The following is a 19,475-nucleotide window of genomic DNA, read 5'->3' as shown; positions in this document are numbered from 1 at the left end:
GACGCAACACAGGAAATGGATATAACGATTTTCAAGTAAATCTATAAAAAAGTCCATTTCATATAGCTGCAGAAAGCAAAATAGAATCTGAAACATGCAGTGGGGAAAATGGAGGATGGAATGGAAAAACAAAAATTTAAATTTAAAATTTGATATTTTGAAAATCTTACTGAAATTTGTATAAATTGAGGAAATACGAATCCACAACTATCAAAAACTAACCCTAACCATCAGTGACACCTCATTGTTAACGGGTTTGCTTACTCAATAGTTGCTTTGTGCAATCCTTATCGTCAAATGAAACGAAAATAATTGAGTGGTTCCCATTCATGGCAATGCATCTGTCACTTTGTCATCGACAGACCCAGACTCTATGAAGAAAAGTTTAGTTGCAGAGAGCTTTGGAAGCCACGTCCAAAGTAATGCAACCTGTTATACATAAACATGATGCACTTATTAACATATAAAATTCTTAAGGGGTTGGAGAGGCTAGATGCGGGAAGATTGTTCCCGATGTTGGGGGAGTCTAGAACCAGGGGTCACAGCTTAAGGATAAGGGAAGTCTTTTAGGACCGAGATGAGAAAACATTTCTCTGCCACAGAAGGTAGTTGAGGCCAGTTCATTGGCTATATTTAGGAGGGAGTTAGATGTGGCCCTTGTGGTTAAAAGGATCAGAAGGCAGGTACAGGTTACTATGGAGAGAAGGCAGGTACAGGTTACTGAGCTGGATGGTCAGCCATGATCATATTGAATGGCGGTGCAGGCTCGAAGGGCCGATTGGCCTACTACTGCACCTATTTTCTATGTTTCTATGTATCACATAATATGAATCATTATGGCAGAAAATATGGACTAAATTTGCTTCTTGTGAATCAATCCATTTGCCATAAACCCACAAAAGTTTTATTCCTCAAGTGCGTATCCAGTTTCTTTTTGCATGTTCCGATTGATACTTTTTGCACCATCTGTCCCATTTTAATAAATGTTCCCAATTTCTCTCCTATCTGGCTTTTACTTAAACTTTGAATCAGTCTTTCCTGGTACTGAAATTATCCTTTAATGGGAACAGATTCTATTTAATCACTCTAAAACCTCTATGATCTTGTACATCTATGTCTCTGAAGACTCTTTCCTCCACGGAGAAATATCCCACCTTATCAAGTATCGAGTTGTAGTTTAAAATTCCTGAGAAATCGCACAGCCGTGTGAACTGGTGAAGAAGGGCTCGTTGGTGCAGACCAGTGGCATCAGCGTCTAGCTTTTAGGTGAAATGGAGTAATTCAGTCAACTGAATCAGTCTGTGGAAGGGTTCCAATGTCACCTACCCAAGTTCTTCAGAGATCCTGACCTGCTGAATTACTTTAGCACTTTGTGTCCTTTTGCCTATTATCCATCCTTTGCAGTCGTTAGCTTGATTAGTAGGACTAGATGTCACAATCCCCAAGGTTTACACTACAATTGACTGGTGTTGTTCTTGGGGGTGACCACTAGGTAATGTTGCTACCATTCAGACACATCTTCAGTTGTGTACCTCAACGTCACTGGGTGTTTCAGCCTTTTATCACAAGACACCGTCAGTCGAGGCAGGCCCACCGCAGGGTGATCAGACCTGGGTGTGTGTCTTATGGTTAGCCTCTAGATGGTCACGTGGCAGCCCAGACAGTATCTTTTCTTTTCAGCCACAGCCAGTGACTGCTCCATTCGGCGGCATTTGCAAGTTCTTTGATTGCCCTCCTTTGGGCCTGCCCTCTGACTCCAACTTCCCTCAGGAGCCTTGCAGTGGAACTGGCTACAAAGCCCCTGCACCCCACCTCCACTGGACGCACTCTTACACTCCAACCTCGCTCCTCTGCCTCTACTGCAAGGTTGGAATATCTCAGCCTTTTCCTTTCAAATGCCTCGTCCACAGCCTCCTCACAGGGCACCGTCAGCTCAATGATGAAAACACGCTGACGGGAGTTGGACCAGAGGACGAGGTCTGGTCGCAGGTTGGTAGCTGCGATTTCAACTGGGAAGGAAAGCCTCTGGCCTAGGTCAACCCGCATTTCCCAGTCTCTGGCTGCGCTCAGTGGGCATGAGTTGAGAGGCGAGGTGGTAGTCTTCTGTTTCTCTCCTTCCTGGATGAACGATGGGATTTGCGGGAATGTTAGCTGGGCATTGATAGGCATGGCGTTGGTGGTAACTCTCTTGCACTCGAGTGCAGCTGCCAAACACCTCAGCACCTGGTTGTGTCGCCAGGTGTATCTGCCTTGTGTTAGGCTGGTCTTACAACCGACCAGGATGTGCTTGAGGTTTGCTGGAACTGCATACAGGGGGCAGGCTGGATCCTCTCCCAGCCAAAGATTTAGGTTTGTGGGAGAGGGAAGGACGTCATATGTGGCTCTGATAATAAAGCTCAACATACTTGACTCCATGTTCCACAGCTCATTGCATGTGATCTTCCTCCTCTCAATGCCATCCCACCTCATCCAGCGAATACCACTCTCTCCGCTATGGTCCATTTACAGTAAACTCTTGTTATAATAGACCACAGCGGAGGGAGTGGTGTCTGTTATTGCCGAATAAGTTACTCCAGCACATTGTGTTTCACTTTAAAACTAGGCGCCGATGCCGCTGGTCTGTAACAGCGAGCCCTTCTTCACCAGTTCACACGGCTGTTGTTGCGGCTCACGTTGTAGCCCCCCACAGGACATACTTTTTACAGGCTGTTGTCAATGTCAGGACGCGCTTGGTCACAGTGGGGCTCCCTCCCTTCTCACCTGCTGTCACTTCCAAGGTGGAGTATGTCGCCGACTCCAAGAGAGGAGGAGGGGGGTCGAGGCCAACTGGACAGAACGACAGGAGAAGCAGACGGTGGTAGTGGAGCGTGGAGCAGACAAAGCCACCACCAATAACAAGAAGCAGCAGTTGGGAGGGGAGGGGAAAGAGCCCCACAGTGACTGAGAGTGTTCTGTCGGTGGCGGCGGTCCGGAGAAAGTGCTGCCCCCAGGGGCTACAATGTGAGCTGCAACAGCAGCCATGTCCCAGGACCATGAGGTGGGTAAAGAAACGTTCACTGGTGCACCTTGTGAGTCGAGAGTAGGGTCGGAAGCAAGGCCTCTAAATGGCCGGAGAGATGGTGGGAGCCAGGGATAGGTCAGCAAGTCATTTCATTCACATTCAGTTTACATTTTATATTTGTTTATTTAAGTTTCTTGCAATCTATGGTGCTTTACAGATACAGGAGGGGGGGTGTTATTAGTGGGCCAGGGGTGGGTTGTTATTTCATTATCAAGTGACCACTGTTGGTCCGGAAAAATGGTTAATCCAGAAAGGGTTTGGAACTGACAGTGCTGGAAGATCAGTGTTCAACCTTTATTCAAAAGATTTTTTGTTGAAAATCATTCAGGGATAAAATGTTTGTTATTGCGAGTCTGAAACACTAGCCCTTTTTTGCTTGACAGTTATTTGTATAAAGTATTTTCTATAAGGCAAGGTTTCTTCGGAACACTCTATCATTTTTGTATGTAACTGAAATTTTCCCGCCCTCGTCTATCACTCTGCTGTTATTTCTGGTCTACAACAGTGTGATAACATTTCTTGCTTCATGACTCCCAATCGTGTATTCTATATTTATTTCTTAAATGATGCCCTCTTTCTCGCAGACTTTCTTAAACTATACTGCCAGGCCTTCACATTTCACTTTTCACAAAACCTTTTATCTTTGTTTATAAAGTGCCGAGTCCCATTTAATTGAGCCACAATTTAAATACTGCCTCTGCCGCATATTCCAATGACTTAATTCCTCTTGCAGTTCATCTTGTTCAGTGAACTTTGTGCATTTATATACATGTGATCCATTTTATGCCTTTCTCAATGTTCAGATGGGCACTTCCACCGAAATCTCTACCACTTCCTGCTGTAGTCCAAGTGACTGCTCTCGCTTTACTGTAGCTTACTCCTACATCATTGTGCTGTCGACTTGCATAAATCCCACTATCAGGTACACTAGTGAACCATCCCATGTGGTCATTGTCCAACTCCGATCAGCTTTAGCAGATTCCTCCTGCTCAGAACTGGTTCCAATGGCCCATGTATCTGAAACCTTGTTTCCTGCACTGTGTCTAGCTAAACATCAATCTGCCTTGTCAGTCTTGGTTTTATTGGTATGTTGATATGACTCGGCCATCTCAGTGTATTTTTTAAGTGATTTATGATTCAAATGAAAATAAATCAATGCTGCTTTTTCCATGGCTTACTGAAATTCTGTTTATCAAGATTAGTTTTGAATTCAAATGCAGAGCATATAAATTGATTCCACTGGTTTGGATAAATATGAAATGGGTTGGTAGAGCCTTGCGTTAGTTAATCACTTTTGAATCTCCCATACAGGAGTGATGCACCTTATTTTTCCTACAGTCATGTCTACTCATATCGATTTCTCTATTCCCTTCAGTTGTTTTCTTTCCTGTAAACATTTCACAAAAGATATTTGCTGCGTGGCAACCAGAGGGTGTACATTATTTTAAGTATCCTAACACAGTATGAAAATTAATACATTTTAAAATTGTTTGTTGACTCTAAAGAGAGAATTTTTCATCTAGTATCTATTCTTGGGTTGAAAATAACCTGCCCTCTCCCTATGCCCCTCAAATGCATTGTAGATGCTGTTGGCATGTTAGATAATCAGTGTACAAATCTTCCAGAAGGATAGCAATTGTTCATGTGTCATCTGAATTTAAGCCTGCAATGTGTGTCACACTTATCCAATGCTCCTAAGTAGTTTCTAGTAATTATTAGGAATGGTTAAGTTGGTGCTACAAGACTTGTATTCTGGAGTTGCATACCAATCTTTGCTTTAATCAACGTGCATTAAGGAAATTGATTCCAATTTATTTTTGAAATCCTATATTGGGTAGAATGCATTCGCATTGCTCAATATTGTATAGTTTGCATCTTATGAAGATTACAGAGTTCCATCCATTTTTGTATTTTAATAGACTAAAATTATTTTTCTTATATAGTGAGACCGACTTTTGAAGAAATGGGAACATCAACTACAAGAAAACACGAATTTATTCGTTCTGAGAGTGAGAACTGGCGGGTTTGCAGAGATGAACAGAATGGTGAGGATGATGATGGAGGTTGGCGTTTAGCAGGGCCTCGTCGAGAAGGTGATAGATGGCAACCTCATAGTCCAGGTGTGAGAGCTGAACACGTTTCTTGGCCTGATAATGGTAAAGGTTTGGCTGCTGTCTGTCATGTTACAGTGGATACATGATGAAAATTTGGCTTAATGTCGGTCTGTTGGTGTGGAAAGAGTGAAAGTAAATTCGTGGCACAAAGAAAACTGCATATTTTTATGAATAATGCAATAAATTTAAAGCTCGTCTAAAATCGGTGAACTTTTAACTAACAATAACTAGAACAGTGAACATAGTTGGCTAGGCTGTAAAGCCACTTTATCATTAAATCCAGACTGATAATAATAAACTGAGTTAATAATATTTAAAGGAAGCTGATAAAAATTATACCCCATTCTACTAATCTGTTGCATTCAGCTTGTTTTATGCTCATTGCAAGAAGGTTAATAAAGGGCCTGTCCCACTTTAGGCGACTAGACTGTCGCCGACAGTTCGCCGGGTGTCGCGGACATGATCGTGAGGAGTCTTCCAAAAATCTTAGTGGATCTCGGCGCGTTGCTGAGAAATCATCCGGTTTGAAATTTCTCGGTGACAGCTGGCTTGTCGTCAGGTATCGTTGCTTATTGCGGGCACTGTCGCGTGCTGTCCCCAGGTTTGATAGGTTCTCTTGGATGCATTTAGAAGCACATAATATTAAAATAAGTAAAGTCATTTCAAAATACCATAAAATGCTTGTGTTTAACCAATTTATTTACCGTCAGGACATTTGACAGGTAGATTGGAGGCGACAGTTTGACAGTCAGGTAAGCGTGGGAATTTTTGCGATGTTCATGGTCATCAGCCATTGCATTTAAAGTGAGCTCCAAACCCAGATATCCAACCCAGAAACCAGATATGCATCTCCCTTACATTTTCAAGGAATGCCCACACACTTTTCACAAAAATCCACTTAACCACTTTTTAAATTTTTTGTTTTAATACTGCTATTAGTAAATGAAGCAAATCCAGTTTATTCCGTGTTACAGTGAAGCTTGGTTTTCGAGTAACCCGGGCAAGATGTTTTATTTCAAAACTCTCAAGTACCCCACAATTTGAAGCTTCGGATTTATTATACTGTTACTACTACTATAATGTGTGTTTACGTAACACTAATTAGAAATAACGCGTTTGATGAATTGGGGAATAATGTATGTATTATGCTGGCCAAATCAGGTATAACACAATTTTGCTCAGAAGCTAGGGGACTACTTAAAATTGCTTTGGAACGAGAGAATAAAACAATCTCAGAAAAGAACAGTCTGGGTAAAGTTTCCATGTAACTTCCCCCAATAATTAGACACTTATCTCCAAAAAATGCAGTCTTGGTTTCATCACAGGGGACTATTGACATTGACAACAATCACTTCTATTGATACTTGCCCGATGATGCTCTATTGAACAATGTTGCATACAGTCTTTAGTATTTTTAGCTTACCGTAACAACAATAAACTTATAGCTGTTTTTGAAAATCTTACAGGAAAAATAACTTTGCCATTGTGTGATTGAAACTCTCTAGCCCCCAGCTAACCTTCTTGCCCCTGACTGTCATTTCCTCATTGACACTTGTTTTGTTATATTCTGCAATATTTTGCAATATTCTATGACGCTTGGTTTCTTAGGAATCGCATTATAGCAGAACTACCTATACTACAGGTTTTCAAGCAGTTGCAGTGCTTTACTGGAATTGTACCTACAGATGGTGCTGTTTTGTCATGGCTGCTCAGCTCCAACTTGTTAGAATTCATTATACTGTGAAGCGAGCAGCATCTTTGAAGTTCACATATACATAGTTAAACACAAATCCAAACTTTGCTGTCAGTCACTTCTACAAAGGGTGAGTTATTTCACAGCCTATTCCAACATAATTTCCGGAGGACTGAAATGATAAATTTCAAATATTGAAATATTCTCACTGTAAAATACCTTGACAGTGTGGTGCTTTTTTATGCAAAATAAATTGGGTTTTAATTCATTCATTACTGCCCACCACATTGAGTATTTCAAAATATTTTGTAATAATTTTCATATTTCAATTTCTGGAGTCTTCAGAATTGTAAATATATGAATTTGAAAGATTGCAATGTATTGCATCAGTAAATTCAGCTTTTTAAGTTGAGATATGTATGACATTCCCATAGTGGTATTTGGTGAACATGACATTCTGAAATTAGCCATCATTTTTATGTTGAGCAACCTTCAGGTTACAATGAGAAAAGAGAGATTTGGCAGGATTCTTCTTAAGAACGGTGGCGCAGAGGTAGAGTTGCTGTCTTACAGCGCTTGCAGCGCCAGTGACCCGGGTTTGATCCCGACAACGGGGGCTGTCTATATGGAGTTTGTACGTTCTCCCCGTGACCGCGTGGGTTTTCTCCAAGATCTTCGGTTTCCTCCCACACTCCAAAGACGTACATGTTTGCAGGTTAATTGGCTTGTGTTTGTATACTTGGTATCTCTAAACTAAACTGTTGACTGCAGTAAAGATATTTGTAAATAACTAGGGAAAAAATAAATGTGGAAATAGTTAAAGCAATGACATGAGTGACACTGACCATTCACTAACCTATTTTGAAATCCATTGCATGTCTATTGTAAACTTAAATTATTAGATTAATATGCTCTACAGGTTTGATTCTCTCCTCTCAAAACTTAGTATACCCCTAAATTATCAGCGCAAATCAGAAATTACTTTTGGTCAGAAATGCCATTCTAATTAAGGTACTAAACCCCAGTCTGTTGAGATTAATTACCCATCAGAGCTGTACAACACGGAAACAGGCCCTTCTGCCCACCTTGTATTGTCAATGCTGATCAAGTTGGCATACTGGGCTAGTAATTGTCTGCGTTCACTTGCATTTGGTCCATAGCCTTCAAACCCTTCTTATCCATATATCTGTCCAAATGTCTTTTAAAATTCGTAATTTGAAAATTTTAGCTTTTTTGTTACCACTTAGACGTTTTGAGAATTAAATTGTTTTAGCATTAATTTGTGTTCAAACTTTTTAACAGATGGGCTTGTTCTGCAGGTTGGAGGGAAGCTATGGAGCGCAGGAGACGGTTTGAATTTGATTATCGAGATCGAGATGATGAACGAAGTTATAGACGAGTGCGCACTTGTAGCAGTAGTATGGATGATGAAAAGGACAGTTTGCCAGAATGGTGTCTTGAGGATGCAGAGGAAGAGATGGGGACATTTGATTCTTCAGGCGCATTTCTGTCCTTAAAGGTGGGGAATTGTTAATTGAAAACACTTTAACTTTGAATTTTCTAGAGTGACAGGAAATGTTACGTGTGAGTATCTGGATTAGCATTCTGTTAGCTTTCATATAATGCCATTCTGATTGAAACCTCTATCATAATGCCTGGATTACACATTAAATGTGAATAAATAATACTTCCACATTACTACTTACTTTGTGCAGTGATTAAGGCACTTTTTGTATAAATTTGCAATTTTTCTATGTAATTAAATGATTTGGAGCTAATTCAGAAAGATTCCGAAAAGCTTGTTCCAAAACAAAATACTAATGGTGCACTGATGTATATGAGTTGAATTTTGAGATAAAAGTTGATGGATGTTGTCAGGTAGAAAGTTGGAAGAGGTGAATCAACCATACCCTAGTTTATGGAAGGACTGTTCAGAAGCTTGATGTAATTTGAAGCTAAATTTTAGCTAAAGCCTCGGGAAACGTTCTTGTAATGGTGTCATGTGATTTACTGCCCACATGAACAAGTGGCGCAGCTAGTTGAGCTGTTACCATGCTATGTTTTTGGGACTCAGATTCAATAGACAATAGGTGCAGGAGTAGGCCATTCGGCCCTTCAAGCCAGCACCTCCATTCACTGTGATCATGGCTGATCATACATAATCAGTACCCCATTCCTGCTTCTCCCCATATCCCTTGACTCACCTATCATTAAGAGCTCTAACTCTCTCTTGAAAGCATCCAGAGAATTGGCCTCCACTGCCTTATGAGGCAGAGAATTCCATAGCTTCACAACTCTCTGAGTCAAAAAGTTTTTCCTCCATCTCCATTCTAAATGGCCTACCCCTTATTCTTAAACTGTGGCCCCTGGTTCGGGACTCCCCCAACATTGGGAACATGTTTGCTGCCTCCAGCATGTCCAATCCCTTAATAATCTTGTATGTTTCAATAAGATCCCCTCTCATCCTTCTAAATTCCAGAGTATACAAGCCCAGTCACTCCATACGTATGACAGTCCCTCCATTCCGGGAATTAACCTCGTGAACCTACACTGCACTCCCTCAACAGCAAGAATGTCCTTCCTCAAGTTTGGAGACCAAAACTGCACACAATATTCAAACCTGCATTCAAACCCGACTTTGGTGATTTCTGTGTGAAATTTGCATGTTCTCCTTATCACTGTTTTTGTTTACCCCAGCTGACCTGGTCGCTTCCCACATGCCAAAGACATTTGGGTTGGTAGGTTAATTGGCCCCTAAACTTCCTCTGAAGTCTAGATAAGGGGTTGAATCTAGGGGGCATTGATGAGAATGGGGAAAATAGGATAATGAAAAATCAATAGGTATTTTTCTCATCTGATTTTAACATGGATAAAGACATGAAGACTGAGGAACTAAGCCAGTTAATGGAGATGAATTGAGGACAGTCCGTAATTAAAGTCATAAGGTCACAGGTGATAGGAGCAGAATTAGGCCATTCGGCACATCAAGTCTACTCTGCCATTCAATCAAGGGTGATTTATCTCTTCCTCCTAACCCCATTCTCCTGCCATCTCCCCATAACCTCTGACACACATACTAATCACGAATCTATCTATCTCTGCTGTAAAAATATCTATTGACTTGGCATCCACAGCCTTCTGTGGCAAAGAATTCCACAGATTCACCACCCTCCGACTAATGAAATTCCTCCTCATCTCCTTCCTAAAGGAACTTCTTTTTATTCTGAGGCTATGCCCTCTAATCCTAGACTCTCCCACTAGTGGAAACATCCTATCCATATCCACTCTATCCAAGCCTTTCACTATTAGGTAAGTTTCAATAAGGCCCCCCCCCCCCCCATCCTTCTAAACCCCAGCGAATACAGGCCTCGTGCCGTCAAATGCTGATCATATGTTAACACACTTATTTCTGGATTATTCTTGTAAGCCTCCTCTGGACCCTCTTCAGAGCCAGCACTTCCTCAGATATGGTGCCCAAAATTGCTCATAATATTCCAAATGTGGCCTGACCAGTGCCTTACAGAGCCTCGGCATTACATCCCTATTTTTGTATTCTTGCTGTCTTGAAATAAATGCTAGCATTTATATTCGAGGAGGCGCTGGACGTCCTTGGGTGTATGAAGGTAGAGATATCTCCTGGAGCTTATCAGATATATCTGAGGGCACTGTGGGAAACTAGAGAAGAAATTGCAGATGGCCTGGCTGAAATATATGAATCATCATTAGACACAGGTGAGGTGCTGAAAGACTAAAGGGTGGCTAATTTTGTGTCTCTATTCAAGAAGGGCTGCAAGGAAATGCCTGGGAACTATAAACCAGTGAGCCAAACATCTGTGGTAGGCAAGTTACTGGAGAGTGTTCTGAGGGTGAAGATATATATGCATTTGGATAGACAGGCTGATTAGGGATAAACAGTATGGTTTTGAATATGGGGAAATTGTGTCTTATAAATCTTGAGCTTTTTGAAGAAGTAATTAAGAAGTTCAATGAGAGCAAAGCCGGAGACATTCATATGAGCTTCAGCAAGGAATTTGATAATGGTAGGCTGCTCTGGGATCCAGGGAGAGCTAGCCAACTGGATAGAGAATTAGCATTATGGAAGGAATCAAAGGGTGATGGTGGTGAGTTTTTTCCAGACTTGAGGCCTGTGACTAATGGTGTGCCTCAAGGAACGGTGCTGGACCCATTGTTGTTTGTGATTTATATCAAAAATTTGGATGAGAATGTAGAAGGCAGATTAATAGGTTTGCAGATTACACTAAAGTGGACGGTATTGTAGATAATGAAGATTGTTATCAAAAATCACTTCAGGATCTTGATCAGTTTAGCAAGTGGGTTGAGGAATGGTTAATGGAGTGTAATAGAGTTAAGTGTGAGGTGTTGTATTTTGGGAAGCCAAACCAGGTCTATATTTTATATTGATTGTTGTTTGCTGTGCCTTTTTAATTTTAACTTAATTTAATGCACTTTATTCCTCGGGATTGTGGGAAACGGTATTTCGATTTTCTGTCTGTGTAAACTAACTGGAAATTGACAATAAAGTTGACTTTGACTTTGACTTGACTTTGAGGTCAGGACCTTCACAGTGAATGGCAGGGACCTGGGGAATGATGTAGAGAAGAGGGGTCTAGGAATGCAAGTACATAGTGGTGCCACAGATAGGTAGGGTTTTCAAGAAGGCTTTTGGTACATTGGCCTTCATCAATCAGGGTATTGAGTATCGAAGTTGGGATGTTATGTTAAAGTTATACAAGATGTTGGTGAGGCCGGTTTGCAGTATTCTTTTCGGTTTTGGTCACCCTGCTATAGGAAGGATGTTGCTAAACTGGGAAGGATGCAGAGAAGATTTATTGCCAAGATGTTGCCAGGACTTGAAGGCCTGAACTGTAAGGAGATGTATGACAGGCTATTTATTTCTTGGAGTGCGAGAGGCTGCGGGGTATGAGGTATATAACATTTTATAGAGGTATATAAAATTACATGTGAATGGATAGGGTGAATACACAGTCACAGAATACACAGCTCAGAGTGGGGGAATCAAAAACTAGAGGATGCAGGTTTAGGCAAGAAGGGAAAGATTTAATAGGGACCTGAGGCACAACATTTTTACACAGCGGGGGTGGGTATATAGAGTGAACCGTCAGTTGAGGTAGATGAGGCTGGTACTATAACATTATTTAAAAGATATTTGAACAGGTACACCACTGCCACCTGCCCGTGTTTAGCCCATATCTCTCTAAATTGGCATTGATGAAGGCCAATGTATCAAAAGCCCTGAAGAGATATGGGCTAAACACGGGCAGGTGGCAGTGGTGTACATTGGGCATTTTGGCTGGCATGGGCAAGTGGGGCCAAAGGTCCTGTTTCCGTACTATATGACTATGATAAGCTTAAGATTTGTGTAAAATGGATGTTTGACGTTGGGCCAAAGATCCTGTTTTTATGCTCTGATTTTTGAATAGGGGAACAGGGTGTGAAACCACAGACTTGTACTGTACTGAAGTGTCAGCAGAGATTCAATCTATCTCTGGAAGAGGCTTTGATTACATACCTTACTGAGACAAGGCTTTAAAAGAGGCTCCTTGTATGGTATGCTTTTTCAGTGTGAGAGCTAAACTCACCTGGACAAGTTGACCATTATTTGATTCGTACCTTATTAATGCAAAAAGACAAATCAAGTCACTCCTTATGGAACACTGTGTGCTTCCTGCTTTGTGCTTGGGTCTTGTGGTATTTAATTGGCTGGTTAAGTTTCTGGTTTGTTCTGATCAATGTATCCTCCAGACTGCCCCCATCCAAGGAGGTTGGTTAGGGATTTGTGCGAACATAACAATGTCAGTGAAAGACATTTTGGTGCTGTTGTTGCAGAGTTGTCTGGCACTTGTGAGACCTAAATGCTACTTGGCACTCATAGGCTCAATCTTGAATGAGGATTATGCCTTGTACTTGGTGATATTATTGCCTTATATAATAATAATAATAATAATCCATTTATTTTATATAGCGCCTTATCACATGCTCAAAGCGCTTTACAAAAACAATTAACATAGAAACAAACAGACAAACTATCCTGACGGAAAAGCGTCATATGACCTTGCAATGAGTGCAAATTCTTTGAGAAATTATTTGCACAGGCTTGGGGCTTTGACTGCAATTCCTACAGGAGTCTTGGTTGACTTGGCTTATCAACCACCTCTCAAATCCCACTATTTCTTTACTGTAATCTTCACTAATCCCACTGGATGAATAATATGTTTTTTATCAAGAATAGGGGACATCAGGAACCAGACATAGGTTCAAGGTGAGATGGTAAAGTTTTAATAGGAACCTGAGGGTCAACTTTTGCACATTGATGGTGGTGGGTATATGGAGCAAGCTGTCAGAGGAAGTAGTTGAGCCAAGTATAATAACAACAGTTAAAAGACAGTGTAGAAACAAAGGACTGCAGATGTTGGTTATTGCACAGATGGACACAAAGTGGTGGACTTACTCAGTGGGTCAGGTTGTATCTCTGGAGAACATGGATAGCGATGTTTGTCCTGAAAAGTCACCCTTTTATGTTCTCCAGCGATGCTGCCTGGCCTGCTGAGTTACTTCAGCACCTTGTGTCCTTTTGTGCAGTTAAAAGACATTTGGAAAAAGGTACATGGTAAGAAAGGTTGAGATGGATCTGGACCTGTCATAGGCGAATGGGACCAACTTGGATGGGGAACATTGGTCATCGTGTATGAGTAGAGCCAAAGGGCCCTTTTCCATGCTGAATGACTATGCCTCTTAAGTCCTCTGGACTGTATGGATTCTGGAAAAGTAGACAGTGGATGGGAAATGGTCAAGGACCATATTTGGAATATTAAAAATAGTGTGATATGTGTGAGATTTGCTGGCCAATTCAGTTGGTAGGTGAGGGTTATGACTATTAGTGTGAGATTGAAATTGCATATTGAAATTCCACACTAGATAAGAATTGCAGCTTTGCATCAATCTACTAGTTGTGAGAAAAGTTGGGCATAATTTTGAGTTGGCTCTATTGAATTTGAATTCACTTGTGATAGCAGGTGGTCCCTTGATTAATATTTCACCTGAAAAACAACATCCAAAATTATCTTGCGTTGCTTTGTGTCTGGAGTAGGTGCATAACTTTTACGTAAGATTTGAACTTCCTTACCTATAGGTTAGTTCTGCCACTGAATCAAAATTAATACCAAGTGAGAATGTTCAGAGTATTAATATAATTCTGTCAAAATGTAATGACCTTAATTTGTTTTATTAATATTTTAATTAACAAGTTTTTAACTATATATTCTGTATATTTTACTGCTATGTAGAAGACGCCCAAAGAACCTATTCCAGAGGAACAGGAATTAGATTTTAAGCAGATCGAGGATGGGGAAGAAAGATCATACTCGGAGGAAAGTGAAAAAGAAGCTAAGGAACCTGACAAGAACACCAAAAATGGGAGTAACGAAGGTACATTATCAATTGTTGTTCTTCCAAAAGAATTTAACATTATAAATGCAAATCTAACTAAACAGAAACTGATATACTTTTGAACAAGTATATCTTGCATTTTTAGCTGGAGTAGTGAAATCTTTAGCAAAAAAACAAAGTGCTGCAGGAAGTCAACAGGCCAGGTAGCATATGTGGAAGGAAATGGACAGACGCCGCTCAAGTTGGAATCCTTCTTCAAACTGAAGAAAGATCCCAACCAAAAATGTTGTCTTCATTTCCCCTCACAAATGCTGCCTAACCTGTTGAGTTCCACCAACAGTTTGTTTTTATGCTCAAGATTCCAACATCTGCAATCTCTTGTGTCTCCTCGATCTTTAACTAAGCTGACTAATAATTTCAGCTACAGAATGAATATGTATGACCCAAATGATTTTTAAAATGTTCATGTGTGTTTTCTATTATACCCATTCTCCTTGTACGCCCTTCTCAAAGATAATGCTATCTTTATCTTGCTCTGAGGATATTTTCAAAGGTGGCCTAGCCAGAGTAATGTTCATACTGCAATTAGGCTGATTTAACCTATTAACAAAAACTGTACATGCATACTTCTTGCGGGGCTTTCTCTGGGGGTTTTTTTTTTCCATGCCAGTTTAACAAAAGATAACTTGCCACAGACTGTATTGAAACCAGATTTTCCATATCTGTATGTCAAAGAAGCTTTGAAATCCTGAGAAATTATTGATGTTGATCTCAAATTATATTGAAAGGTGGAGAATTCTGACTAAGTAATATTCATTTCTCCCAGTAAAAGAAGTTCATCTGTGTCTCATTCATCTGTGTCTCTTGACCTATTGGACTCTCATAAGCTGCATAAAAGTGTAGTGATATTGGGAGGTTGCATGTAAATTATCTTTGGAGTATTCCTGGTGCAGGAAAGTGCCATTTGTAAGCAGAACCATGTTCATGAAATTTCTTGCTGAATTGAAACTGTTTACTGTTGATTTAAGAGCCTTGAATTGGTCATTATTTATAATTTTACAGAAACATACAAGATGGCAGAGTCCAAAGACATTCCCTGTGCAACTTCACCCACTCGTTTGGTACCACAGATACCGAAGGCTTCCAGCTCACCCCAAAAGGAAGAACACAAATCAGAAAAGAGTGAGGATCCACAACAAAGCAGATCTACCAGTAAAGGTATGAATGTATCTGAAATACACAAAGCATTAGAAAGCACCTACATTGTGTTCATCTGAGCATTTTGTCCCTAAAGAAATTGGAATAAAAGAGACGATGTACAAATGAAATGTCTTTTTTCTCTCTCTTTGTAATGAATATGTGAGTAGCATTCTGTATTTCAAGAGCTACTCGTGATGTCAAAGTACTACAATGGAATCCTGACCTGTCAGGAAGGGAATGTCATTTTGCAGACTATCTCTGATGTTCCTTCCTACACATGCCAGGAAGGATGTTGTTCTGAGTTGGTCCTTTTTAAAACTCATCATAAACATAAACTATCTATCATTCATAGTGTCATTTAATTTTATATTAGAAACCTGGGATGTATTTTTCAAATTAATAAATGCCATGGATATATTTTTAGTTCTGAATGAAATAGATTTATGATTGATACTAAGATTTTACTTCCACATATGCCATCATAAACCAGTTTGACATTAGAGTATTTTTGTATGCATTTCATAAGATTCTTCACATTATCTTCCGTTCAATATTTTTGCGTTACCTTTTCATTTCATTTATCTATTCCATACTATTGTCATAACGTCTAACTCTTTGCAGGCAGATGATAGCTACTTAAGCATGAGAATTCCTTTTCATATGTCTTATTTGCCACTCCATCCTAGATTCCTTTCAATTTTTTTCATATCTAGTTTTAAACAACATATCAGCTGTGCCTGGTTGGACTCAGACTATTCAGAATTGTGAACGGTTTCTTATGCATTGAGTAGCATGAGAATTTGTGGAATTAATGATGAATAATGTTTTAGAATAGACACTTTCATCAAAAGGACACATTCTGGTATAATTTCTCACAATTGTTTCTTTTGTTCATGAGTGAACACTTGATTATTGTTGTAAAAAAATAATGAAACTTAGTGGTATAATGTTTTGGATCTGTGTCAATTCTGGTGGTCTCCAGCATCTTGTTCTTTGATAATCAACCTTTGAATATGCTGAATGCTAACATTGGTTGTGTTTAACTTATGGGATATAATGTAACAATTAAAATGAAAGTAAACTTTCTAATTTAAAACTTAGTTTTTGTTTTGCCAAATGGAAAAAGCATTTTTTAATATAATTTCCCATTCATTGGCATACCAGTAGACCCAATATCATAGTAAGTTGTATTGAAACCTTGAAATAATCTTTTTGCAAACCAGTACAAACCTAATTTAATCTAAATGGCAAAAATGCAAGACATGAGATGAGAATTGTCTTTTGCACAAACCCTGAAACACATTGCTGCTAGGATGATGGAAGCAGATTCAGCAGTGAACTTCAAAAGGGAATTAGACAAATAACTTGAAGGAAAAAAAAGGCAAGGCTTTGGAGAAAGAATAAGTTAGGAAGGGTATTGTAGAAATCCAAATTTGGCTGATCAGTCCAAGAATTACTTATATTCTGAGATCTTTTTTCCTTCCATTTTTACATATTTTGACCCATATGTTTTCAATTTATGCTGCTTGTCCTCTAGCGATGTTTGCCAAGAGATGTAAAAGAGTATTGTAGTATATTGGTTACAGTATATTGGTTATTTTGAGGGGTTGCATAATTTAATCTGCGACTTGTATGCATTTATGTTCCAGTGACGGAACGATCACATTCTTCAAACCAGAAATCTCCAGCTCGGCCTAGTAATGGCTCTCATACTGCTGCTGAAATATCTTCAATGTCTCCCTCATCTACAACTCCAACCCTTGCAAACCGGAGCATACCTCAGGACAATGATGATGATGAAGGGCTTAAACATCTTGAGCAGGTACTTGATATTGGGGACAATAAATCTGAATTATTTACCCTCTTCCCATAATCTATGTTAAAATTTGATTCTTTTTATTTATTTTCCATTTCGTAAATGAGAAGTTGCTTATTTCCATGCGCTAAATCATTGGCACACACAACATGAGAAATATGAGCAAGAGTAGTCCAGTGAATCCCTCAAGCCTGCTTTGCCATTTAGCAAGGTCATTGTTTTCTACCTTTGAAACCATTTTCCAGCCCTATTCCCATTTTCCTCGATTGCTTTGACAGCCAAACCCATAATATATTGTATTTATAAAAGTAGTGAATTACTAAGCCTCCAGCACTTCTGAAGAAATTTCTGTTCGTTTTAGTCCCAAATGCTTGGCTCCTTTCAGAACATGATCTCTAGTTCTAAACTTCTTAGCCAGGAGAAACATCCTCCTGCATTTAACCTCTCGAGCCCTCGTAAAACCTTTGTACATTGCACTGATATCCTCTTTTGTTCAAAACTGAAGAGAATAGAGACCTTGTCTACTCAGTGATAGACACAAAATGCTGGAGTGACTCGGGCAGCATCTCTGGAGAGAAGGAATGGGTGACATTTTGGGTCGAGACCCTTCTTCAGACCACTCAGTGTCTACTCTGTCTCTTTGTCTACTCAGTGTCTCTTTGTGACATATCCATCATTCTAGAAACATGTCAGGTGAATCTTAACTGCACTTCTGTAGCAAACAAACCTTTATTAGGTAAGGAGTGCAAACTTGCACACTTCTCTTCAGTTATTGTCTTGCCAAGGCACTATGTAATTGTTATTCTTTTACTCAAATATTCAGATGAAAGTTATCCCAACATTTGCCTTTCCAAATTACCTGCTGGACTTGCATGTTAGCTTTCAGTAACTTGTTTACGAGGCTACTAGGATCCATTTGAACATCTAGGTTTCCCAAGATCACACTGTTAAAAAAAAAAAGAGCTTTTGCGCATTATATTACATTGGTAATATTGTTGCACATTAATTTAACACTGATTCCTGCACTACCCCATGAGTCAATGATTGTCAACAGGCTCATTGTTAATTCTAAAAGAAGATAAGAGGTCCTGGAGTAATACAGCGAGTCAGGCAGCATCTCTCGAGAACGTGGCTAGGCAATGTTTCTGGTTGGGACGTTTCTTCAGACTGACTCAGTGGAAGGAAAATTGGGTTTTATGAAAGATTTGGTAATTATAGTTTGGGCAGTCCAAATTTGAGGAAATGGAAATAGTTATATCAATTTAGGGTTACGTAACTGAATTGCATCTTGTATACAATCACTCTTTTACTTAATGAGAACAATGTCTTTCCTATTCAGGAAGCAGAGAAGATGGTAGCTTCTTTGCAAGACAATGCCATAGATGATGATAGACTTTCAACACAAATTCAGGAGCAAAAGACTAAAGCTGCTACTTTGCCACTGTCTCATGATGCTGCTATGAAGTGGTTTTATAAAGATCCTCAAGGAGAAATACAAGGTACATGTTAAAATATCACAGAGGTTTGCAATGTGTAATAATCTTGACTTGTAAACCCTACTTATGTTGGAATGCATTTAGAAATGCCAGCCAGTACATTTCAAGTTACTTGTTGCAATTAAAAACAGATGTTATGTCCAGTGTCCCACAGTGTCAAACAAATGGAGAGAAAGAAATATTCTAGATCAAAAATCCTGAAGAATACCAACTGTTAAATATGTAGGGGGGAGCTACACAAAGTGTTTTACAAATGAAAGTTTTATTTTTCTTTAAAACACTTTTTTTGCTGTTCATTCTTTAATTTATGACCTCGGAAACCTTGCATTAAGTAAAAATTAGTAATTTAATGAAAGCTATACCTTAGTTACAATGTGAAAATTAAGATTATATTTCCAATCTCATGAATTTTGGCTGAGTATTTGAAATAAACTATGATCTTAATTAAATGTTTTGATAATTTAAACGAACAAGCAGCTGTCTCTGTCTTGCATCTCCCCTCCCTCAGCGTGCGCTCTCTCTCTCTCTCTTCTCTCTCTCTTCTCCCTCTCTTCTCCCTCTCTTCTCCCTCTCTTCTCCCTCTCTTCTCCCTCTCTTCTCCCTCTCTTCTCCCTCTCTTCTCCCTCTCTTCTCCCTCTCTTCTCCCTCTCTTCTCCCTCTCTTCTCC

General features: G+C 39.7%; 1 protein-coding gene across 6 annotated transcripts in view; it reads left to right on the top strand.

Annotated features, from left to right (window-relative positions):
* Positions 1 to 19,475, top strand: part of LOC144599643 (GRB10-interacting GYF protein 2-like) — a 103,675-nt gene that overhangs the window by 38,980 nt on the left and 45,220 nt on the right. For 3 of the 6 annotated variants that reach the window (XM_078410792.1, XM_078410790.1, XM_078410795.1), the window contains 6 exons: positions 5,005 to 5,217; positions 8,188 to 8,387; positions 14,194 to 14,335; positions 15,359 to 15,514; positions 17,146 to 17,318; positions 18,652 to 18,811. In XM_078410792.1, coding sequence (XP_078266918.1) covers positions 5,005 to 5,217; positions 8,188 to 8,387; positions 14,194 to 14,335; positions 15,359 to 15,514; positions 17,146 to 17,318; positions 18,652 to 18,811 — 1,044 coding nt within the window. The remainder of the gene's footprint in view (positions 1 to 5,004; positions 5,218 to 8,187; positions 8,388 to 14,193; positions 14,336 to 15,358; positions 15,515 to 17,145; positions 17,319 to 18,651; positions 18,812 to 19,475) is intronic. The other 3 variants (XM_078410794.1, XM_078410793.1, XM_078410791.1) reach the window with 2 other exon arrangements.

This window comes from Rhinoraja longicauda, chromosome 13 (genome assembly GCF_053455715.1).
Source record: "Rhinoraja longicauda isolate Sanriku21f chromosome 13, sRhiLon1.1, whole genome shotgun sequence".
NCBI classification, from domain to species: Eukaryota; Metazoa; Chordata; class Chondrichthyes; order Rajiformes; family Arhynchobatidae; genus Rhinoraja; species Rhinoraja longicauda.
The sequence above is the reverse complement of the archived record's forward strand: the minus strand, read 5'-3'. Positions and strand labels throughout refer to the sequence as shown.